Raw genomic sequence first — 25,940 nt, 5'->3', positions numbered from 1 at the left:
TCAGGCTCCTGAGTAGCTGGGATTACAGGTACATGCCACTATGCCCAGCTTAGTTTTGTATTTTCAGTAGAGAAAAAGTTCCACCATGTTGGCCAGGTTGGTCTCGAACATCTGGCTTCAAGTGATTCATCCACCTTGGCCTCCCAAAGTGCTGGGATTATAGGCGTGAGCCACCATGCCCGGCCTGGTAAAGCAATTTTTAAACAAGAAACACAAATGAAAATGAATGCAAACTGCTATCTTACTTTCTTTTACTTATTAAACTATTTAACCTTGAATAGTTTAAAATATTTTCAAAACCTGTATTGAATTGCCCTATCTAAACACCATCCAAATACAATATTTCACATTTTTTAGTAAAGGGGTGAAATATTATTTTAAAGAGTAATGAGCTTCATAATAAAATAACATGCTGCTGAATGTCAATGTGGCTTTCTACTAAAAGTATAAAGAAAAATATCACTTGCATTTCTGCACAGCTTCATGTTATGAGTTCATAAAAGAATATAAGCAATCTTAAACAACAGTAAACATTAAATTGTTCCTAAATATTTCAATATAATATACAGCCTAAAAAATAAATTACATAGACTAAATATTAAGAAATAGGTGGGAAAACATTCATATGTGTCATGTCTTTTGTGGAATCATTTAATACAATTCTTACAATAAAATAAAACACAATATTTCATTTATGTGGCAGTCAAGACACTAGGTTATGCTGACAGCCAAAAAGCACAAAGGCTCTCTGAGAAACTAAGAACGCTGCTTTAAAAAAAAAAATTTTACAGGAGAAACACAGAAATAGACAATAAAACCAACACAATAGGGAAACAGGGAAAACTGACCTATAAAATCAAAAATTACAGCAAACAAAAAGAGATGACATTATGTGGTTAATGAATTCAGGCCATAATAACCTTACACACTTAAATATGAATAAATCACAAAGAAAATGTTATATTACAAATTAATAAAGCAAGAATTATAAATAAATGCCAGAAGATTCCTTTTAAGTGTTTGAAGTAATAAAATAATGATCTGATAGAATTACCTGGAAAACTTATTTATGCAGTGTGTTGATGTGCCCAATGGTCCCATGCAAAGGAGATCGTTATTGTAGTTATTGTATTATGAGTTCAGATATCACATTTGACTTTGTCAAAGTCTTTAGCAACTTTGTGACAATGTGTAAATAAATGGTTATATTAGACATTTTCTACCTACTGACTTGTCACTTGTTACACATACTAGAGTTTTTACCAAAAAATGAGCAGATTAAATAACTTTATTAATTACTAACAACTAATATGGATGCTTGGAAATGAGTCAGAATATGATATCTAATTGGCCTTAGTGTTTCTTTCATTATGTAATTTACAGGTAGATGCATTTATTCAAATCAAAGCGAGAAAAGATGTTAAAAATTGCAACTTCATTCTTAGGAGTCATGTTCAAATGCATAACCTGTCAAATTTCAGTTCAGGTTCTAAAAATTTTCCAAGTTTCTTTCATTTGTTCAATAAATACAATCTTAAAATGTCATCCAATAATTTAAAAAAACATCACAGGAAGAGAGTATAACAGAAAACTACGGAAACTGGGGAAGGTCTGGGAAAGTCTCTTTGAGAAAGTGACATTTAAATCAAGATCTGAAGAATGATCGTAAGTTAATCAGGTAAAGGCTGGAAGAAAAGAATTCCAGGCAGAGGACACTGCATCTATAAAGTTCCTGAGGCAGAAAGAAATGTAACGTTTCCAAGGAAAGAAAGGACTTCCTGTGATAAAAAGGAAACAGAAATGTACTGGTACTAGAATAAGTATGAAGCCAGATATCATTTAAAGTTTTTACAAACCATATGAAGGTTGATCCATTTTATGTGCAATTAGAAGCAATCAAGAAGGTCTGGGCAAAGGAGTGACATAATCTGACTGTAGATTGTGTTGATCCTTTGCTCAAACCTTTTTGATTTTAAGATGAGCTCTCCTGAAGCTCAGTGTCAAGCGTCCTCTGTACAGGTAACTTTAAGATACATATCCTTAAACTTATATAAAAGTCCTAGCAATTATTTGAGCCCTTCCTATCTTTCAACCCTTATCTCCCATACAAATCCTCTGGTAAGCCAATCTCTCTCTTGATCTCGGTTTGCCTTTTCTTACCTCCATGACCCTGAATATGGTGCTTCTACCTGGCACATCTTATCTTCTCTCTATCTAGATCTTATGTATCATTCAAGACCTACATCAAGTTCCTTGGCTCCTAACCAGCCTTCATGACTATTCTACCCTACTTGCAGTTCTCTCCTCAAAATTCATATTTATTTAACCAGCACTTACTTTATACTAGGCAACTGCTTAAGCAATTTAATAATAATTAATTTAATCTTCATAACAACCTATGTCATTCCTAATTTAAAGATAAAGAAGCAGAGGCAAAAAGATCAGAAAACATGCCCAAGGTCACATAGCAAGTAAGCTGCTAGTCTTGCTCCAGAGTCCATGCTATACATGGAGCTATGGTCTCTCACTTATTGAACACATCCCCCATTTACAAGTAATCTAATAATGTCTCCAGCACCTTTCAGATTACTCTGTACGCTATTTAACTTGGGTACTGATATGCAATGGTGATGATAATGATAAAACAAGTAACATCTTTTTTGGTGCTTGTGTTAAGTGTTTTACAGGTATCAACTCATTCAATCCTCACAATAACCCTACTAATCCTCACAATAATCCTAATAAGTGGGTTGTATTATTATTCCCATTTTAAACATGACGAAACAGGCATAGAGATGAATAACTTGCCTAAAGACATTTGGTTAGCAAGTAACAAAAGTGAGATTTGAACCCTGACAATTTAGCTCCACAGCCTGTGTCCTTAAACAAGGTTATTCAAATTTATCACAACACTGGAACTCAGGAAAGCAGAAAGAAATACAACCAAATAATGAAATGATTTCCAGCCGTCTAAGTGAAGTCTGACTGTTCCTCCCCTACTGAATGTTAAATATGCATCATCTTATCATATGGACTTTTACCTCTATTAAATTTACTATGATTACTATGATTTACTAAATTTTCCTTTCCACACTTTATGGAAATGTAGCTTAATAGAAATTCACACATTTCAGTAGCTTAGTAAGACTAAAGAGAGGCATCATCTTAAAGTGCTTCTTCCTTTGCCCAAAAGCAATTACACTGAATACAGTTAATGAAAAAAGTTACTAGAAAATTTATAATGTTTAAATAATGAGTAATACAGTTCACCACATATACATACATACTTGCATCTATATAAGTATATACTATTATTTAAATCTGTGAAATATATTTTGATTTGACCAATACATTTTATAAGTTTTAATAATAAATGTCATAGTTGCCACACACACACACACACACACACACACACACACACACAGAAAGAACTAAAATTTAAAGTAATAAAAAACTTACCATTTAATATATTGAAGGTTTTAATTTTGTCCATCTTTCTTGGAATCATTTTAGGAATCACAGCATCAAAATGATCTAAAAAGTGTTTCCTTGTGAGTACTAACAGGCTTTTGAGTTCAGCAACAGAAACGGTTTCAGGCTGTTTTGCCAACTTTCTCCTTTCTGTAAGACAAATCAATACAATTGACTTATTTTTTATCCACTTTGGAGCTCATCTACTACTCTTTTGAGAAAAACATTTTCAGAAGTAAAACAAGTGAACTTCTCTAGTAAATCAACATTCCTGTTTTCAGGATTGTAGGCCTTCTTTCACTTTAATCCTATTTGTAGATAATGGGAGAATTTCCAGTTATGTGAGATAAACAGAAGTAATTCATTGATGCTATAAGTTGATAACAGATAAAGGCAGGTTTACAAAACCTTTCAGAAATATATTGCAGAGCATTAAAATGGTCTTATGTTCACGTTTATGCAGAAATAAAACTCGTTAGACTTTCAGTTAAATACGGTAGCTTGGCCACTTCCGTTTCTTCTTCTCAAAGCCTAAAATCACAGCAAAGAAATAAAAAGGGAGAACAAAAGAAGGAATGACAAATAATGACATTTTTCAACAAATTTTGGAAGACATAAATGACAGCTGAGTGGTGAGTCTGCAAAGTAGAGGAAGAGCTGCCTTGGATGCCTGTAGAGAGGCACTACCAAGGAGTACAAAGTAGGTGGTGGTGAGATGCTGGACTGAAACAGGACTGGATGTAGCACAGGAAGTTAGAACTCCAGGTCCTTCCCCTACCCAACCCCCTATTCCTCAGAGTTAGGCACCACTGCTTGTATTTTTTTTTTTTTTTTTTTTTTTTTTGTATGGAACATCAGGTATACGAAAAGCTAGTATTGAGGCTGGGGTTAAAACTAAGGGATTAAGGAAAAGTCTATTCATTGAAAGGTTGGACTTCAAGCCCTGATACCAGAAAGTTAACATCCACAAATGCCCCTCTGGAAATATCAGAGGATTCTCCTTTCGTTAAACTGAATGCTGTCAGAGAAAAGAACTCTAGATAGCAACACTGGGGTGAAGTTAGGGGTAGAAGCTCATGAACCAAATGTTGAATTGTCACTTCACCAAACTATAGTGAAGCTTGACAGATATTACATTAGAAGTAAGCATACAAAACTTCCATTTCAAAATAGGATAGAAAGAAAAGAATATCCAGACATTTAAGGAAAGGTGTTGAGGGGGAGAGGCAGTTCTTTGTTTCCCTGTGCAAAGATTTGATTCGGTTAACACTTTCAGCTCCCCTCTTCCTTCCCATCACTCACTGAGCTAGTCATGAACAAAGCATGCTCTGATAGATTCTTCTGACTTTCATCTGAGTGAGCAAGTCTTCAGGATTTATTTTCTCTGCAGACTTCTACTGCAGGGTTGGTCTGCAGTTGCCTAGCTCTGATAGTCATTCAATGGCAAAGTTCAATGCTGGGTGTATGTATGAGGAGGCCAACTTGGCCATAGATTTAAAAAGCCATGTCCTTTAATACAGCTTTCATCTATAATTTCTCTCCATCTGTATATTTCTTACATTTATTTTTCAGTTGGTTCAAATGTTGGGAGGAGAAGTGGGTATTAGTCATTGGAATCCCAAACTAAAAAACATCCAAAAGAGAGACTAAGGCAAACAAACAGAAAAAAGGGAGTCCAGCAGAAACAAAAGCATTGTAGAAAACTAAACAAAGTTTGCTATAATTTTCTCATAGACATATGAGAAGATACTGCAACCATGAAATAAGTACAGGATGCTTTGATAAAGAAAAAAAAATCAATGAACAAGAAATGACTCTAAAATTAAGCACACGAGAGATCAAATTTCAAAAATTCCATAGAAGAGCTGCAAAATAAAATGGAAGATATTCCCCCAAAACTAGAACAAAAACATAGTAATATGAAACTAGGAATGGAAATCAGGCATTCTGTCCAGAAAAGTCAATATCTAGTAAAAGCTCCAGAGCTCCAGAGAGAGAGAGAGGGGGAGAGAGAGAGAGAGAGAAAGAATGGGAGGAACAAAATTATTAAAAGGATAAAACAAATTCAGATTTCAAGATATGACTCTCCCATTTAAATTGCCAATCAACTACAAAGGTCAATAAATGGGACTGGTGGGGAAGAGGGGACAGATAAACACAATATGACTCAAAGTAAACCTTCTTGAGACAATGCTTCTGGAGACAAAGTTACCAGAAAGTGGGTAAAAACCAAACAAACCAAAATTAGATTACTACAAAGGATAGGAATTATATTTGACTTCTCAACAGAAACACAGTAAAGCAGAAGACAATGAAGCAGTATCATTGAAATTCTGAGGGAAAATGATTTTTAACCTAGAATTTTATTAGTGAAGTAAATAAATTTTCAGACACGCAAGAAGAACTCAAAAAATTTATGCTCCATGAACTTTTGCTCAAAAAGTGACTGGAAGAAGTGCACCAACCGAACAAAGGCATAATCCAAGAAAAAGGAGAATAAGGGGTCTAGGAAAAAGAACATTCCAAAAGAAGAAAAGAGGAAAGGGAAATCTTCAAGATATTAGCAAGTCTAACAAGCAATCAGTCCACAGTCAAGCAAAATACGAAACGCTCCAGGAAAGAAAACAATAGAGAAATAAAAAGGAACTGATATATTTGAACACACAATGAATGTTAATGATAGGAGTGCAGCAGAAATGTTGGAGCCTCTGGAAAAACATAATAATGTTTTGTCTATACAGAAGAGTAGGCAAATTAAAAATAAGGTGATTATCAACCATAAGAAAAACAAAGAACTATATAAAAGAGATTTGATGATCATCATTTATTACATGGCTCTGCAGTAAACTTATTTATAAAATTATAATAATGTTAAAGCCAACCACTGATTTAACCAAAATTCATGACTTCACTATAAGAAGCAGAAAGAGAATGTGAAGATTATGTGGGAAAGTGAAGTTTTTATCTTCCACAGTTAGATGTTAAGATAATGCCTGAAACTGATACATCTAAGAAATAGCAGCATACATACATTATTTGTATAGGGGTCCACCTGGAAGAGCTGAGGATAGCTGTCTATAAACACAGGGACTGAAAGATGGGGAGGCATGGGTGGCACATTGCTGTTTGCCTCTTGAAGCTTTTTCAGTATCATTTGATTTTTCAAACTATATCCATGTATTACTTTGATAAAAATAGTCTATTTTAAAACACTTCTAGTCTAGTAACATTTTCTTCCACAATAAAATAGTAACCTAAAAGTTCATAGAAAATTCAACGCAATACGCATTTATTAATTTTAAGAGCTTACTGCCTAAAAACCACTGTACTGTGTCCTTAGACACAGAGGATTAAAGCATTATTACATTACACTACCTGAGGTCAGCACATAAATAACGCAAGGGAGTAGAATAAGGAGGAGACAACCAGTGTCAAGGTTCTACTTTAGAACATCAGCTTCATGATACAAGCCTCTGTAAAATCCTGCATCGACAAGGTGGACATTGGTAGGGTCCTTCCAGATCTGACCCAAGGTAACTAACATGGCTTCCACAATCAAGAACATTAGGAAGAGTAAAATGAGAGCTATAATATATTCTGTCTCTATTACATCCTCTTAGTGAGAAAATCATAAGCCTCATTGTCTTTTTCTGCACAATCTGCTGGGAGCCATTCCAAAACAAAAAGTTACCGATGGTTTGGTTTTATCTGGAAGATGTACAGAGTAATCTGCTTCAGAAATTAGCCCCTATGTTGTTATTAATGTTAAAAATATACTCAAATCTGGTTGGGCGTGTTGGCTCACTCCTGTAATCCCGGCACTTTGGGAGGCCAAAGCAGATGGATCACCTGAGGTCAAGAGTTCGAGATCACCCTGGCCAACATGGAGAAACTTCATCTCTACTAAAAATACAAAAATTAGCCAGGCATGGTGGTACACGCCTGTAATGCTAGCTACTTGAGAGGCTGAAGCACAAGAATCACTTGAACTCAGGAGGTAGAAGTTGCAGTGAGCTAAGATCATGCCACTGCACTCCAGCCTGGGTGACAAAGCAAAATTCTGTCTCAAAAAAAAAATTATATATATATATGTGTGTGTGTGTGTGTGTATATATGTGTATATATATGTATAGATATATGTGTATATATGTATAGATATATGTGTGTATATATATGTATATATGTGTATATATAAGTGTATACACACATACACACACTCTCAAATCTGAACCTGAACCTGACCTATATTTATTAAACCTGTCAATTATATTACAATTTGAAAAACAGAGTAAGAATCCATATTGACCTTAATGATTAAGAAATGGAGAGAGAAAATACATAAAGTTTACAAGTTATGAGTAGGATAATTTACCTAGGCAAAACATCATCTCCACACAAGTGAGTGTGCATATAAGTGGCAGATAAATATCTGAGAGAAAAACATTGGACTAAAGTCTAAAAATGAGTCAGCATAAGAACGCTATTTTCCTAAAAAAGTTAGTAATAACTAAGGATTTATTAAAGAAAAATGTAGAAGCAGAACATCCAAAGGAATCAGCAGGTCGAGCATAAGCTTTGCACTGGGTTCTATACATTTAACAAAGATGTAGGGAACTCAGAGTAGAGACTGCAATACTGGAGCAAAATGGTAATACTGCTGTTTTCATACTTATATCATACTGAACAGTCTTTTATTTAAAAATTGTTCAGCATTCTCAAGCCTTTTCTTGAAAAATCAGTGAAACAAGATTTTTAATATTTCCAAATACAGAAAGTTCTAAATTACCAACAAATTTGGTAAAATATAAATCACAAGCTTATAAATTTTAAATATCATCATTCTAATTAAATAGTATTACATATAATTTTCAAAATAAAATTAATGAAAATAAACTAATTTTAAAAATTAAGCCCTAACAAATTTTATTTCATTTTTGTGTTACTTTAAAAAACAAAGTGCCTCCATAGTGTTATTAATGAGTACATTTTTGTGTAAATTTTTCTAGCTATTCTTTCTAATTTAGTATTAGAAAAATACTGGAAAGAGTAATAGGTCTACTCAGTGTTTTGCTGATAATTTGAGGAAATCTTTTTGAACAAGTTTTGTTTTTTTGTAAACACTATAATCTCTGTATGGATACTGAACCACTAATTTTTTTCCAAAGAGAGCTGTTCCCATTATATTCTTTAGTTTTTGTCATTGCTTTAAGTACTTTTCTGTTAACTGCATTGCTTTAAGTACTTTTCTGTTCACACTTCACTTATTTGAAAATCACTGAAGTAGACGCTTAAGACATGCTTACATTGGAAACTTTCTTTTGCTGTCATTTGCCTCTGCCTTTTGAGACACAGGCATTCTAAACAGATGCATCTTTGTCTCCAAGTTTTTAATCCAGTATTAACTCTCTGGGTAGAGAAGAGATTTGTTCAGGAAGTATTTTCATCATAAATAGATTAACTGGATCATTAATCTGAATCAAGATTTAATATTTCAGATTGCAAAATGGCCATTTCATGGACATACCCAGAGCAAGTGTCTCTAGTAGCAACTAGCTCTAAGGTCTTCTTCAGTTTCAGGTTCTCACCTTACTCTGCCCAGTCTAGTGGCATCTCTACGATGTTTTGTTTTTTTTGGTTTTTTTTTTTTTTGCATTTCTGTGCCCTCTCCTGCCCTCTCACCAACTCTGCTGAACTTTTCACTCACACCTCTAGGCAGCAACCTAGTTATAGCTGTCATATTTCCCTTCCCACACAACCAGGAGGGATGGCCCTCTTGGGGTTAAGTCTTCTCCTTTCACAAAGAAGAGATGCACCAGCTTCAGAGAGGTCCCTGCTCCTCTGATAGTTTTTCTTTTTGGAAAGGTGAGGAACAGAGGTGAAGATGAAACAGTGGAGATGTTGACGGAACTGAGTTATAAAAAGCTGCAGGAGGCTTATGGCAAGGAAATCAGGGCCTGACGGGTTTTTGGCAGGAATAGAGCAAAGTTAAAAAATGAATAATACTGATGTCTGAAATAAACATTTTATATCCATAACAATACTGGTATTTCAGTATATATATGTGTGTGTGTGTTTATGTATTTGTTGGTTATAGCATGTACTACACTTTATTAAAAATGATTTGCCTTTCTAATTACACTTTCCTTGAGCAAACATCATTTTCTTGGTTTAAAAGAAAAAAAAAAACACCAATGGTTAGAGGAGCTCAAGACTACACAATTACCCTGGATTTTTACAATTGAAAAAGTTTGTAATCTTTACATGAATAATTGAGACCAAGCATTCTAAAATTATCTTCTATTGAATAGGTAGGCTACTGAATTCACACTTTTAAAATATGTTTTTAAAGAAAAGAATGATCGTTCTTATTTTATAATATATGTAATATATAATTCGAATATCTTTTTTTCTACATACAACTAAGGAGGACTCACAATTTGAATCAATTTCTTAGAAATTACATAACAATAAATAAGTTCAATTAGGCAACAAATGAATGCTTAAAATTTGTATTAAAAAATAAGACTGATAGCCAAATTAACTGTAAAAGAGAAAACATGTGAAATTATGACTCTTTTCTGAATAAATCTATAATGCCAATGTCACTTAGCACATGAAATGTTCTTACTTATTATTGATCATTATTAAACTCTAAGAATCAATGCTCAAGGTAACACATTAATTTCCCTAAGACTTGCATTTTTTCCTATTTGTAGCATCCAACTTCTGCTACCAAAAATATATAAAAAGATATTTTATCAAGAGTTCTACACTAAACAGAAAAATAAAACTTACATACCTTTTCTAGTATCCAATTAAAAACAAATTTTGAAATGCAAAATTTGCTGATGAAGTATTTTTATAACTGTTAACAGTGATGTACAAATAAACAGAAACATTCTGAATCTAGTGAAAATATCTCTTCTACTCTACATCATCGCTATCAAAAATAGTTCTATAAATAAGTAGCGTAACTAAAAGATAAACTATATAAGAAGAAGTATGCAAATAAAGGTAGCTTATGTCCGAACAAGTCAACATTTTTAGAGTAGGATGAAATATACAATTGTTACTTACTTAGGCATTCTTTCAAAGCTAAAACTTGAACATTAGCTAACTGTTTCTCTCTTTGTACAATCTGCTCCCCAGAAAAATGTGGAAGTGATAACAAGTCAAAAGGAAAACCTGAGCAATAAGAAAAAAAAAAGGTCAACATTAACAATGCCCTTTGCCAACAATTAGTACTCAGTTCCTGGGAAATGTGTTACAGCAATGATTTAACAAAAAATAAAAACCAATCACTCACCTCTCTTGATCTTATATATTTCAAAGTAAATAATAATAATAATTAAGCAGCAGAAAATAAGCATACTCAATTATTTTGCATTTTAAACATTGACCTGATTTTTAAATTGAGGGAATTAGATAGTAAAGCAGAATTCCCTGAATCACGTTTTCTTCTACCTAATCAGAAATCACAGATAGGGAACGGGAGCCAGTCTCTAAAGATACCCCCAAAAGCCACTGAATGAACCACATCTCCCGTTATTCCTTTTTGTGCAGTACCCTCCACAATGAATCCAACCTAGATAAATGTGCTGGATGGTCCCATGATAGCCTTAGCCGTGTCTCTCTCCCCATTCTTCATGCCCATAGTACTCAAGAATAACTGTAGAACGTACTGGAAATGTACTATCTTGAAACAGGGAGGAACTGTCCAAGATAGCTTGGGTTTTTTTCCTTTGTCCCCTAAAAGCAGGATGTCCTTTAAAGCGTCGCCCAATGAGTCACATGGCCCCTGAAATACAGAAGCCAGGTCAGGCTGCCTTTTGGGGTCCCTTAGCTGTGGTGCAAACGGCACACATGCAGTCAAGACTCCATCTGCCCTGGGAAGCTTTCCTGAGCCTTGGGGGCCTGGCTCACAACAGATCCTAGGCTTCTTTTGTTCCTTGCTGCCTATCTGTAAGTAATAAACCTGCTTCACATAACTTGCATGTGAGTGTGTTCTGTCACACTGGACTAGGACAAATTGGTGACCAGTACATGGTGGACCTAAATAGTAGCCCAGGGGACAGCAGAAAGATGTATTTAGACTCCTGTTACTGGTGGTTGGCATAGTGATGATCTTCCCTATTTTCCACGCTGTGGCAGTCCTCCCTTAAGATTGCTAATTATTGGACATGCTTCACACTATGTAACAAGGTAACGTAAACGTGACACTGAATGACTTCTAGCTAGGACACAGAAACCCTTGCAGCTTCACAGAACAATTGCTCTAAGTCTGCAACAATATAAGAAGTCAGCCTAGGCCGGGCGCAGTGGCTCACACCTGTAATCCCAGCAGTTTGGGAGGCTGAGGTGGGCAGATCACGAGGTCAAGAGATCGAGACCATCCTGGCCAACATGGTGAAACCCTGTCTCTATTAAAAATACAAAAATTAGCTGGGCATGGTGGCGCACACCTGTAGTCCCAGCTACTCCGGAGGCTGAGGTAGGAGAATTGCTTGAACCTGGGAGGCAGAGGTTGCAGTGAGCGAAGATTGTGCCACTGCACTCCAGCCTGGTGACAGAGCAAGACTATGTCTCAAAATGAAAAAGTCAGTCAGTCTACCCTAAGACCATGATGTTTTAAGGAAGCCCAAGCTAGCTGTGAGGAAAGGGCCTGTGGAGAGAAAATCAGACCTCATCTGTTCCAGCCATCTTAGCCCAGGCACCAAACATGGGTGTGAAGAAGCTATCTTAGACATCAAGCCCTGTGGAAACTTCAAATGACTGGAGCCATAGTGTATGTGACTGTAATCATATGCACGACCTCAAAATAGAAACATCCAGCTGAGCCCATTCAACCTACAGGACCATGAGAGATAACAATAAACTGCTATTTTTAAGCTAAATTTGGGATAGTTTGTTATGCAGCAATCAGTAACCTAAATAATAAAGCCTGGGAAGAGGGAAAGATGGGCAATAAAATAGAACGTGTGGCTTGAGACAATGTAAATGAAAATGAGAAATACAGCAAAATACATGTATTTAAAGTGGAAAATACTAAAAATTTCATTTTTAGAATTGAAGGCTGATCTACTAAATTTTACTAGGTATAATGTAAAAGGAATTTGCTCGTTGCACATTAAATTGTAAAAAAATGTCATAATATGTTTTAAATAAAAGGTAAATTAATGAGAGAGAATGGAGTTTGGGGAAAATAAATTCATTAAATTTTTAATATTTCTTCTACTTAAAGCCACATATGCTAACTACACACACAAACAATGTAAACATGTTTTAATACCTAAAGTTAACACTTACTCAATTTGGCTTCTTCTGTCTTTGTTTTCATCTTTCCATGAATTAAACTGAGTGCAAATGAGCCATTGATCTGGTTGGCTGAGTGAATCAATGTGGCTTTACATCTTCTATTGCCATTACCTTGTAACAAGAGATAATAGCTTGAACACTCTCCTTTCACTTCAACATCTGGAACTAAACAAAAACAATTATCTTGTTAAGTATGTGAAAATTCAGCACACAACACAACAGAATCATACATTTGATCCATAGGATATAATAAAATTTTTATGTTATTTTAAAACAAGCTATTCATACATTCAGGGCTAGTAGTCGTTCATTTAATTGAGAAGGCTGTTAAGGCAAAAAATCATAACAAACAATTACAAAGCATAAATCTTTTATGTGTACTCATTCTTTAACTTTTGATATGGCTTACCAGAGTTCTACAGTATATTTCTTAAATAACCACATCAATAATGTTTACAGCTTCCATTTCTTCAAAGGGGAATAAACTGACTCCTACAAACACACACAACTTAATTGATGGAAGCAGAAGGGTACAGCTATACTCGGGAGTAGCTTTTTGCTTCTTGCAGTGGGCATCCATAATGTATTTTACAGAGGGAATGGAGAGCATTCATTAATCTGGCATGCCAGTTATGTGAAGGTCAGTTAAGACAGCATCTAGTATATTTTAAAAGCAAATCAAGTGAGGGTTATAGTGAAGGTTGAAGAAAAACTGTGAAGCCTTCGAGATTAAAAATAGAAGTAGAATCTTTTTTTGTTGAAGATGGTGAGTTGGACATAAACATTTATATTCACTATCTCCTGAAATTCCACTAAATGAGAATAAAGAAATCTTAAAAATAGCATAAATCTACAAAAAACTAATATCTGGAAGAGACAACAACTAAAATTTGAAAGCAGTAAAGTATATGAACAACTAGTAACAAACTTCAATCTCTCCGCTGCTAAGGAAGCTGAGAAAAACAGCAGAGAAAGCCCCAAAGCAGCACAATTTATACATGCATCCTCAAGAGGTCTGGAATGGTGACCCCAGATGGCTCTGGAAGCAAAACAAAGCTGGAATAGGAACAGAGTTTGAAAGTCAACTTGAGAAACAGGCCTCCTGATCCCTTATTCTATTCAGGCAAATGACTGTCAGAAGATTAGAGGTTTATCCTCTGAATAGGGTAAAACGAAGTGTCTTCGGCTTGAGATATATAATGTAGAGTTAAGGGCTGATTATCAGGGAATAAAAGTGAATGCTTACCTCTTTAAAAAGTTATCTATGTCTCTATTTCCCTTAAGTTTATTTTAGGGGCTATCAGGATGGCAGGGTGAGAAAGTCTGTGGACCCACTCCCCAGCAATACAAGCACAACTGGTGAAATGATCCTAAGGGTATACACCAAATTAAGAAACATTTATTCAGGAAAATAGATACTAAGATTAGGGTTGGGAAGAAGCAGGTTGGACAGATTGGAGCATCTATCCATTGAGTTGGGAATGGATTGGGAAGAAGCAGGTTGTGGCTTAGTATTTAAGAGTCCACAGGACTTCAGTCGCAGCCTGCTTCTCCCCACCCATTCCCAAAGCAGATGAACAGAAACTCCAATCAAAGTGGCTGTGGCCAAAAAGATGGGTCTTCTCTTCCCTCGCTTCCAATAAAGGGTTACAGCATCTCATGGGAAGGAGCAGGCTGTCAGCAATTTCTCATCCCCTCATTCTGAGTTGAAAAGACTAAATTCCTGATGCGTATGATGAGAATTTGGGGACTTCTTTCTCCACCTACCTCCTGCTCATAAGGTAGAGGTTCTACCCCAGGATAGCAAAGCTGAGAAAATAGGGACCCAAATGTCCCCACCTCGGCGCATTCACAGGGCAGTTTCTACACTGGGAGAGGTATATAAAGAAGACCAGAAGCTACATGCTGGCCCAGCTACCAAAGTAGTGGCTCAGAGATTTTGCCCAGGGGAAGAGACCTCAAAACAGAAGGCCCTAAACTCTCCCCAAAGAAACAACTGACTTCATCTGACTCAGATTGCAGTAAGTTGGAGCCTAAAGGAGGTCTCAAAAACGATGGAGACTTGGTAATAAGCAAATAAAAGGAGGCTGGTAGTTCACCTAATTAAGAGAAACAAGCAAAAGATCTCGTTCATTAGAGAGAACGGGGGAATGAGACAGCTAAGAAGCGTCATCTTGGTGTCAGAATTCAAATCGAAGAATGCCCACAAAAATGAATCAAATTTAAATGGATGTGGAACAATTTAAGCCCCAATGCATTGTCAAAAACAATAAAGCAATTAGTGAAGATGGCAATTAGTGAAGTATAAAGCAGCTACATGTGACAGCAAATGAGGCAGACAAAGAAGGTATCAGGGAAAGGGAAAGTGAGTCAGGCAGAGACCACTGGATGCCCAGGGTAAATCTGGCCACGCTGAAGGCTGCACCCTCTGAAGAGTGACACCAAAGTCAAACAGACTTCATTAAAATTCATACTATAAGCAATACAAGCCCAACTCATACAACAAATAAATATACAAACAACAAGAAAACAAACCTAATAAGGGGGGAGAGAAATTATTAACCAACAACTACAACACATTACCTAAATTGTCATCTTTATCAAGAAATTATGAAACATGCAAAGAAACAGGAAGGTGTAATACCTACAGAAGGGGAAAAGCAAGTGATATAAAATACTTGTGAGAGGTCCCAGAAGTTAAATATAACAAAGACTTCAAAGCAAACATTACAAATATGTTCAAAGAACTAAAGGAAACCACACTTAAAGACATGAAAGGCATGATGACAGTCTCATCTAATAGATAATATAGATGAAAAGATATAAAATAAAACCCAATGGAAACACTGGAGTGGAAAAGTACAATAAACTTAAAAGGACTGAAATCGTTAGTCCTTTTAGACACTAATAATTCAGAGAAATCTGGGAAATTAACAAATATGTGGAAATTAAACAACACACCAACAAATAACCAATGGGTCAAATATGAAATCATAATGGAAATTTAAAAATACTCTAAGATAAACAAAAGATATAAAGTTTATCAAATATAGCTGAAGTAGTGTTAAAGATCTCAATCAATAACCTAACCTTCTACCTTAAGACACCGAAAAAAGAGGAAGCCCAGCAATTCCACTCCTAGATTTATACCGAAAATGATTTTAAGCCTGTGCCTATATATTCAGAGCAGCATTATTCATAATAGCCTAAAAGTGTCAACATTCCAAATGTCCATCAACTGATGTGTGGATAAAATGTGGTATATCTAAGTGATGAAATATTATTCAGCAATAAAGAGGATGATGTACTGGCATATGCTACAGCATGTACAGCATGGATGAACTTTGAAAACATTATACTAAGTCCAAGAAGCCAGTCATTAAAAACTAGATATTATATGATTACACTTCTATGATATGTCCCAAACAGTCAAATCTATACAGACCAAAACAGATACATGGTTGCTTAGGGGTAGGGGGAGGAATGGGTGGTGGAAATGCGCAATGATTGCTAATGCGTATGGGGTTTCTTTCCAGGGAGATTAAAATGCCCTAAACTTGATTGTGGTGATAGTGGCACAATTCTGTGATTATATTTTAAAAGTCACTGAATTGTAAACTTTAAAAGGGTAAAATGTGTGGTATGCATTATATCTCAGTAAAACTGTATTTTTAAAAATTATCTTAGGAATGTAAAGTTCTGCTTACAAAACGAAAGCTAAAAGATCCTTTTATATAGTATACAGAATATCATATATACACATATATACATCCCAAAATACTAAGAAAGCACTGTAATTTTATTACAATAGCTACAGTTTATTTCAGAGATAGGAAAATACCGTGGGTCATAGTCTATTCCCCAAAACAATGATGAAGTAACAAAAACAATTTTTACAATCAGATTGCTAGAGTGACATTAATTCTGTTCATAAACTGTAGTTTTACAACATGAATTTAAATAAAGGTTATTAGAAAAGAAAAACACTTGTTGTTACCAGTTTTATTTGAAATTAAGGTTTGCCAAAAGATACAGTGACCTTAATTCAGTTACCATTTTAGCTACTTGCTGATTCGACTTATATATATCTCTTCTATCTATGACATTCTTTCCACATTTATTTTAAATCTCATCACCTTTATTTGCATTTTAATCACTGAAGTTTGTAATTACAACAATCTTATTTTCCTCAAAAGAAAAATATTTACTATAAAGAATTCTCTAGCCATAATGACTCTGCAGTCATTTAAAAAATGTTGCTCCAGATTTGGCAGGTGTTAATTGAAGACTTATTAAATAACTTTTATGTAAATGCCACAGAGAGTAACAGATTTACAATTAGCATAGTTATTCTAGCCTCATCACTCTTCCTAAATAAGGGAAAATGATTACTAAAAAAAGGTCTATTTTCAACTGCTATGTTTATTTACATTATCATTTGATAAGGTGTTGGCTTGTATGCCCCTTCTCCACCAAAAGCATACATATATTTTGGATAATACTATACAGATAAAATGGGAGAAGCAGAAACTACCAAGTGTCTATTAGTTGCATCAAAGTTTACAGATAACACATAAACCACAATAAAGTCTTATGTCTTTATTAGTATTAGCAAAAAAATTCTTATATAATAAAAATCAAGTTATATTCTTTGTCAATAAGTTTCTTAGTGGTTCTTAAAACCCTGTAACACTCATTTTTAACGGTTAATATGAAAACAAAATTATAATAATCTAAAGGATAAATAATATTCCACATAATAGAAGGAAAAAAAAATATCCCAGGACTACAGGGGAAACAGGATATTCTGGGTAAGTGAATATTCTGACTTACTGATAGTTATTATATATGTTCATAAAGAAATGGCAAAATAATATAACCAATTATTTTAATAATCATTCCAAAAATGAAATAATAAAACAAAATCTAGTTTCCAATGTAGGCATCTTAGGAGGCTACACTCTTTTCAACAATGAGATCGCTGTTTAACTCGAGACTCAACTTTTGAAACAGCCCTTAGTGCCAGCTGGGGAGGCACAAGAAAAAAAAAAATCAATCTAAGTACTTTATATTCATAAAGTATCTTCAGAAATGTATTTCCTAGCCTGATACCCCACCGTATTCATCAGACTAAGCTTTGAACAATTTAGCATAAAACTAGGCTGCCACTGACATTGTTCAAGAAAATGACTGTGGCTCAATTTTTTAAAAAATCTAAAATAGTTTAAAAAATGACAGTACTGGCCGGGCGTGGTACCTCACACCTGTAATCCCAGCACTTTGGGAGGCTGAAGTGGGTGGATCATGAGGTCAGGAGATCAAGACCATCCTGGCTAACACGGTGAAACCCCATCTCTACTAAAAATACAAAAAATTAGCCAGGCGTGGTGGCACACGCCTGTAATCTTAGCTACTCAGGAGGCCGAGGCAGGAGAATCGCTCGAATCCAGGAGGTGGAGGTTGCAATGAGCTGAGATCCGGCTACTGCATTCCAGCCTGGGGAACAAAGCAAGACTCCGTCTCAAAAAAAGAAAAAGAAAAAAAAACGATAGTACTGTTGAGTAGGTGTATAACTCACTACTGTGAAAATTATAAAAACACAGGATTTATAAATTCCACCATGACTATTTTAAACAATTAAGTAATATTAGGGTCATAAACTATATACATTTCCTCTTAATTACAATATTAAAAAATACACAATTTGAAAGCTACAATGAATAGAGAAGCCACTCAGAAGATATTTCCAGATCTTATTCATTATGAACAGCAATGATTTCTTTGTTGTTTCACAGACACAGAAGCATATAAGATTGGAGAGAATAACAAAAAGTTACTGCAGAATTTAGAAAGAGTGTACCTTCCATTACCAATTTGATTCAAACAAGTTTGAGATACAGTAAGCAAGTAGTAGTATCCTCATTTTCTAGATAAGGAATTAAAAGGCCTAAAGCAGTGATTCTTAAATTTTTTCTGCCTCAAAGCATCTAAAGGATTCTTCAGTAACAGCGATGTCACCTAGTGTTGGGGAAAGCACCACCTAGGGCAGAGGTTCTCAATCTTGGATACACATTTGAACCACCGAGGATGCTCTAACAAACCACTGACACCCTAGGTCCACCCCAGAGATTGGGTTGAATTATTTTCAGGTGGAGCTCAGCTTGACCTTTTTAAATAACTGTCAAGGTGATTCTAATTTACAGCTGGTGTTAAGAATCATTGAACTAGAGAGAGAAACAAAAACTCTGCATTTAGACTGAAGGGCCTAAATGATTGTCTTAGAAAAAAAGTAATTCTTTAAATAACTTTAAATAACTGTCAAAATGATTCTAATTTGTAGCTGGTGTTAAGAATCATTACGCTAGAGAGATAAATAAAACTCTGCATTTAGGTTGAAGGACCTAAATGATTCTTACAAAAAGTGATCCTTACAAAGAATAAAAAGCTTTAATAGTGTACAATTACATAGGTATTTACATATGTACATATATTAAGGTCTAACTTTAACAAATTTCGGGAAATGTAAACAACTTTGCATCCACTATGAACCAGTTTTGAGAAACTTCCATCACATCTTTGCAGTCAATCTCCCTTCTATCCATGGCCTCAGACAACCATTGATCTGCTTTGTCTCCTGCCTTTTATAAAAATTTCATACATATAATCTCACAATAAATAATCTAACCTTGTCTGACTTTATTTATAAACTTAGCACTATGTTTTTCAGGTACACCCCAAACTTTTCATGCCTTCTCATTCCTCTGTATTCCACTATATGCAAAAAAAAAAGATCTCTTCACCAGATGATAGATATTTGCATAGTTTCCAAGTGTTGGCTATTACGAATAATGCTTTTATAAACACTTGCATATAAGCCTTTGTGTAAACATAATGTTCTCATTTCTCCTGGGTAAATATCTAGGAATGAAAGGGCTGGGTTGTACAGTCAAGTGCAAGTTTAACTAACAAACTGGTTTCCTTACTAGCTGTGCTATATTGTACATCCCCAGCAACAATGTGTGAGATGTGCAGTTTCTCCACATCCTCATCAACATTTCATAGTCACTGTTTTCAATTACAGCTGTTCTAGTGAGTGTGTTGCAGAATCACATTTTGGTTGTAATTTGCATCTCCCAAAAGACTAATGATGTCGGGCATCTTTTCATGGAGTTTACTAGTCATTCATGTATCTTCTTTGGTGAAATGTCTATTCAAGCATTTCACTCATTTATTAATTGGGTTGTTTTATTATATATAAAATTGTGAGAATTTTTCAAATATATCTGTCCATTGTCAGATATATGATTGGAAATATTTTCTCTATGTAGCTTGTTTTTAAATGTTCTAATAGTGTTTATCAAAAAGTAAGCATCTGAACCTTGGTGAATTCTACTCTATATATTTGTTTTCTTTTTCTAATTTATAGATTTGTTATCTATGTTATCTTACAAAAGTTTTATAATTTTAGCTCTTGAATTTAGTTATATGACCCATTTTGAGCTAATTTTCATTTAAAGTAAAAGGCTAAATACATACATATACACATAATTTTTACATATGGATATCCAATTCTTCCAGCAGTGTGTTGAGATTATCCTGTTGCCATTGGCATATGACTCTATTCTGTTCCATGGATCTATGTATTCTTAGCCCAATACCACAATGTCTTGATAACTGTGGCTTTATAATAAGTCATGAAATCAGGTAGCTAAGTTCTCAAATGTTGTTTTTACTTATCAAAATTGTTCTAGTCATTTTAGGTGCTTTGCAATTCCATATAAACTTAGGATCAGTTTGTCAATTTCTTTTATTTCTTTTTTTTTTTTTTTTTTGAGACGGAGTCTCGCTCTGTCACCCATGCTGGAGTGCAGTGGCATGATCTCGGCTCACTGCAACCTCTCTGCCTCCTGGGTTCAAGCGATTCCCCTGCCTCAGCCTCCAGAGCAGCTGGGATTACAGGCGCCTGCCACCACGCCCAGCTAATTTGTGTGTGTGTGTGTGTGTGTATATATATATATATATATATATATATATATATATATATATATTTTGTAGAGACGGGGTTTCGCCATGTTGGCCAGGCTGGTCTTGAACTTCTGCAGTTTGTCAATTTCTACAGAAAATCCTGCTGGAACTTCGATAGGCATTGGGTTGAATTTGGAGTTCTATCTTAATAATACTGAGTTTTCCAAACTCTAAATATGGTATATATCTCCATTTACTTATATCTTCTTTAATTACTCTCAGTAATGCTTTGGGGTTTTCAGTGTACACGTCTTATACTTCTTTTGGTAGGCATATTCTTCAATATTTTATTCGTTAATTTTTTCCTTCTACTCACTTAGGTCTTCTTGCTTACTGAGGTTGATGGTTAAATTGATCGTTGATCTTTCTTCCATGCTAAGATAAGCATTTCAGATATTCTTAGTACTGCTTTAGCTGTGTTCCATACATTTTATGTTTTGTTTTTACTTTCATTCAGTTGAAACTATTTTCTAATTTCCTTTTTGATTTTTTCTTTGATCTATAGGTTATTTGGAAGTGTATTAATTTCCAAATAGTTGAGAGATCTCTCAGGTTTCTTTCTGTTGTCAATTTCTAACTTAATTCCATTGAAATTGGAGGATATCGTGTATATTATTTCTATCCTTTTAAATTTGCTGAGATTCATTTAATGGGGAGCATGTATACGGGTCTGTCCTGAAGCATGTTCCATATGTGCTTGAAAAGAATGAGTATAAAGTTAAGTGTACAATAACGGTTGGTAGTCAAGTTAGTTGAAAGGTTTACCACTGTATTCCTAGCACAGTAACGCCTTGCACACAGCAGGCACAAAAAAATATTTGTGGACTAAAAGAATACTTTGTCGGCTGGGCGCAGTGGCTCATGCCCCTAATCCCAGCACTTTGGGAGGCCGAGGCAGGCGGATCACGAGGTCAGGAGATCAAGACCATCCAGGCTAACACGGTGAAACCCCATCTCCACTAAAAATACAAAAAAAAAAAAAGAAAAAAATTAGCCGGGCATGGTGGCGGGCACCTGTAGTCCCAGTTACTCAGGAGGCTGCGGCAGGAGAATGGTGTGAACCCGGGAGGCGGAGATTGCAGTGAGCCGAGATTGCGCCACCATAATCCAGCCTGTGTGACAGAGCGAGACTCCATCTCAAAAAACAAAAACAAAAACAAAAAAAAACTTTGTCTCTGTCACTAAAATTTCTTTCAAAATCCTTATCAGTCCTTTATTTCTCAAGATGAAATTTATAGGTCACTTGCACTGTGCTATTTTAGCCTTACCTGTTTCAGCCCACTATTTTTTATTTTGAGTTTAGATTCAGGAGGTACATATGCAGGTTTTCCATAACGGTATATTGTGGGATGTTGAGATTTGTACTTCTATTAATCCCGTCACCCAGTGAACACAGCATGCAACTTCTCTCCTTTGGAGTCCCCAGTGTCTACTGTTCCTGTATTTATATTTGTGTATATCCAGGGTTAGCCTCCATTTGTGAGAACATGTGATATTTGGTTTTCTGTTTCTGTGATAATTCCTTCACATGGCCTCCAGCTGCATCCTTGGTGTTGCAAAGGACATGGTTCCACAGTATTCCATGGTGTACATGTACTACATTTCTTATGGCTGCACAGTATTCCATGGTGTATATGTACCATCTTTTTATAGCTGCACAGTAGTCCATGGTGTTTATGTATCGTTTTTATGGCTGCATAGTATCCCATAGCATACATGTACCATCTTTTTTATGGCTGTGTAGTATTCCTGGTATATATGTACCACATTTTCTTTATCCAATCCTCTGTTGATGTCAGCCCACTATTTTGAAACATTTTCACCATGGTGATTTGAATGTGAAAAAGGCACATGCTTCATTATTTCAAAACATTTTATCAGTCATTAGTCTAGTCCCTCTAAAAATATTTTTATTAGAAGAATTGTTAGTCAACAAAATAATCAGATATGATTTTCTCCAAGAGTACATTTAACACATTTCTTTTCAAAAGAATTCCAATTTTAAAAAATGAGGCAATATTCAAGTTTAGACTTCTAAAATTATCAAACATCTAGAATTATAAAATTGTGAGATACTATTATTCTGCTACATGAGAATAAATTATTTCCACAAACATCAAGACATAAAATTGAAAAGACTGTTTTTTTTTTTAATTAAATGTTAAGTTCTGGGATACATGTACAGAATGTGCAGGTTTGTTACATAGATATACACGTGCCATGGTGGTTTGCTGCACCCATCAACCCGTCATCTACATTAGGTATTTCTCCTAATGCTATCCCTCTCCTAGTCCCCCATCCCCTGACAGGCCCCAGTGTGTGATGTTCCCCTCCCTGTGTCCATGTGTTCTCATTGTTCAACTCCCACTTAAGAGTGAGAACATGCAGTGTTTGATTTTCTGTTCTTGTGTTAGTTTGCTGAGAATGATGGTTTCCAGCTTCATCCATGTCCCTGCAAAGGACATGAACTCATTCTTTTTTATGGCTGCGTAGTATTCCATGATGTATATGTGCCACATTTTCTTTATCAAGTCTATCATTGAAGGGCATTTGGGTTGGTTCCAAGTCTTTGCTATTGCGAATAGTGCCACAATAAACATATATGTGCATGTGTTTTTAGAGTAGAATGATTTATAATCCTTTGGGTATATGCCCAGTAATGGGGTTGCTGGGTCAAATGTTATTTCTGGTTCTAGATCCTCAAGGAATTGCCACACTGTCTTCCACAATGGTTGAACTAATTTACACTCCCAGCAGTGTATAAGTGTTCCTATTTCTCCACATCCTCTCCAGCATCTGTTGTTTCCTGACTTTTCAATGATCATCATTCTAACTGGCGCAGGATGGTATCTCATTGTGGTTTTGATTTGCATTTCTCTAATGACCAGTGATGATGAGCTTTTTTTCATATGTTTATTGACTGCATAAATGTCTTTTTTTGAGAGGTGTCTGTTCATATCCTTTGCCCACTTTTTGATCGGGTTGTTTGCTTTTTTCTTGCAAATTTGTTTAAGTTCCTTGTAGATTCTGGATTTTAGCTCTTTGTCACATGGATAGATTGCAAAATTTTTCTCCCATTCTGCAGGTTCCCTGTTCACTCTGATGATAGTTTCTTTGTTGTGCAGAAGCTCTTTAGTTTAATTAGATCCCATTTGTCAATTTTGGCTTTTGTTGTCATTGCTTTTGTTGTCTTATCATGAAGTCTTTGCCCATGCCTGTGTCCTGAATGGAATTGCCTAGGTTTTCTTCTAGGGTTTTTATGGTTTTAGGTCTTATGTGTAAGTCTTTAATCCATCTTGAGTTAATTTTTGTATAAGGTGTAAGGAAGGGGTCCAGTTTCAGCTTTCTGCATATGGCTAGCCAGTTTTCCCAGCACCATTTAGTAAATAGGGAATCCTTTCCCCATTGTTTGTTTTTGTCAGGTTTGTCAAAGATTAGATGGTTGTAGATGTGTGGCATTATTTCTGAGGCCTCCGTTCTGTTCCATTGGTCTATATATCTGTTTTGGTACCAGCACCATGCTGTTTTGGTTACTGTAGTCTTGTAGTATAGTTTGAAGTCAGGTAGCATGATGCCTCCAGCTTTGTTCTTTTTGCTTAGGATTGTCTTGGCTATACGAGCTCTTTTTTGGTTCCATATGAAATTTAAAGTAGTTTTTCTAATTCTGTGAAGAAAGTCAGTGGTAGCTTGATGGGGATAGCATTGAATCTATAAATTACTTTGGGCAGTAAGGCCATTTTCACGGTACTGATCCCACCTATCTATGAGCATGAAATGTTTTTCTATTTGTTTGTGTCCTCTCTTATTTCCTTGAGCAGTGCTTTGTAGTTCTCCTTGAAGAGATCCTTCACATCCTTTGTAAGCTGGATTCCTAGGTATTTTATTCTCTTTGTAGCAATTGTGAGTTCACTCATGATTTGGTTCTCTGTTTGTCTATTATTGGTGTATAGGAATGCTTGTGATTTTTGCACACTGATTTTGTGTCCTGAGACTTTGCTGAAGTTGTTTATCAGCTTAAGGAGATTTTGGGCTGAGACGATGGAGTTTTCTAAATAAACAATCATGTCATCTGCAAACAGACAATTTGACTTCCTCTCTTCCTATGTGAATACCGTTTAATTTCTTTCTCTTGCCTGATTACTTTGGCCAGAACTTCCAATACTATGTTGAATAGGAGTGGTAAGAGAGGGCATCCTTGTCTTGTGCCAGTTTTCAAAGGGAATCCTTCCAGGTTTTGCCAATTCAGTATGATACTGGCTATGGGTTTGTCATAAATAGCTCTTATTATTTTGAGATACGTTCCATCAATACCTAGCTTATTGAGAGTTTTAGCATGAAGGGGTGTTTATTGAAGGCCAAAAAGACCAAGTTTAAAAAATTATTTTCAATGAAAGTATACATTATGTGACAAAACAAATCATGCATGGCCTTTAGATACATTCAAAATTAGGTAGAAATTCTAATTCCACCCTGTGACATTAGATAAGGTTCTTGGTTTCCTTGATTGCCTTATTTTTCTCAATTGTAATATAAAGGATTTTTTAAAAACCTACTTCTCAATATTGTTTTGAGAATTAAAGATAATGAATCCACAGCGTATGGCACATAGTAGGCCTTCAATATTGGGAGATAAAATTTTTTATTACTTATCTATGATTTGTTTAGGTTGCACATGATCATTCAATTTTTTGACAACTTCATAAAATATCTCTGTAAACATGGTGAGCCAGCCATTTTTCACTGTTCATCTGTCTTCTCAATAAGTTTTACACATAGACATTTTTCTTTTGAAATGTAATATGATTGACTTAATTGCATTTGTTTGTACAGTGCTTTTGCATTTTTCCTGTATCATAGTAATTTCTGGGTATTTCATTGAATACCAATTTTAAAAGGCATTTATTTGCTATTATAATTAAACCATACTTCAAATTGGGCATTGTTTGTCCGTTTTAGTTCACTCTATGAAACTGCTGATACAAAACAATTTTTGATATACAAAAACAACATATGGTTCAAATTAATACATATGTATTTTTTATTTCATCAAAGGATGAAACTGATAAAAATTGGAGCACAAATTTTGGTTCATACTACATAGATGGAGTCCATTCAAAGTCTTTCTTTAA

General features: G+C 35.2%; 1 protein-coding gene across 2 annotated transcripts in view; it reads right to left on the bottom strand.

The window, feature by feature from the left end:
* Positions 1–25,940, bottom strand: part of MTBP (MDM2 binding protein) — a 78,050-nt gene that overhangs the window by 21,932 nt on the left and 30,178 nt on the right. For both annotated transcript variants that reach the window (XM_008001448.3, XM_008001450.3), the window contains 3 exons: positions 12,778–12,951; positions 10,549–10,656; positions 3,460–3,621 (listed from right to left, as the gene is read on the bottom strand). In XM_008001448.3, the coding sequence (XP_007999639.3) occupies positions 3,460–3,621; positions 10,549–10,656; positions 12,778–12,951 (444 nt within the window). The remainder of the gene's footprint in view (positions 1–3,459; positions 3,622–10,548; positions 10,657–12,777; positions 12,952–25,940) is intronic.

This window comes from Chlorocebus sabaeus, chromosome 8 (genome assembly GCF_047675955.1).
Source record: "Chlorocebus sabaeus isolate Y175 chromosome 8, mChlSab1.0.hap1, whole genome shotgun sequence".
In the NCBI taxonomy this organism is placed as follows: Eukaryota; Metazoa; Chordata; class Mammalia; order Primates; family Cercopithecidae; genus Chlorocebus; species Chlorocebus sabaeus.
The sequence above is the reverse complement of the archived record's forward strand: the minus strand, read 5'-3'. Positions and strand labels throughout refer to the sequence as shown.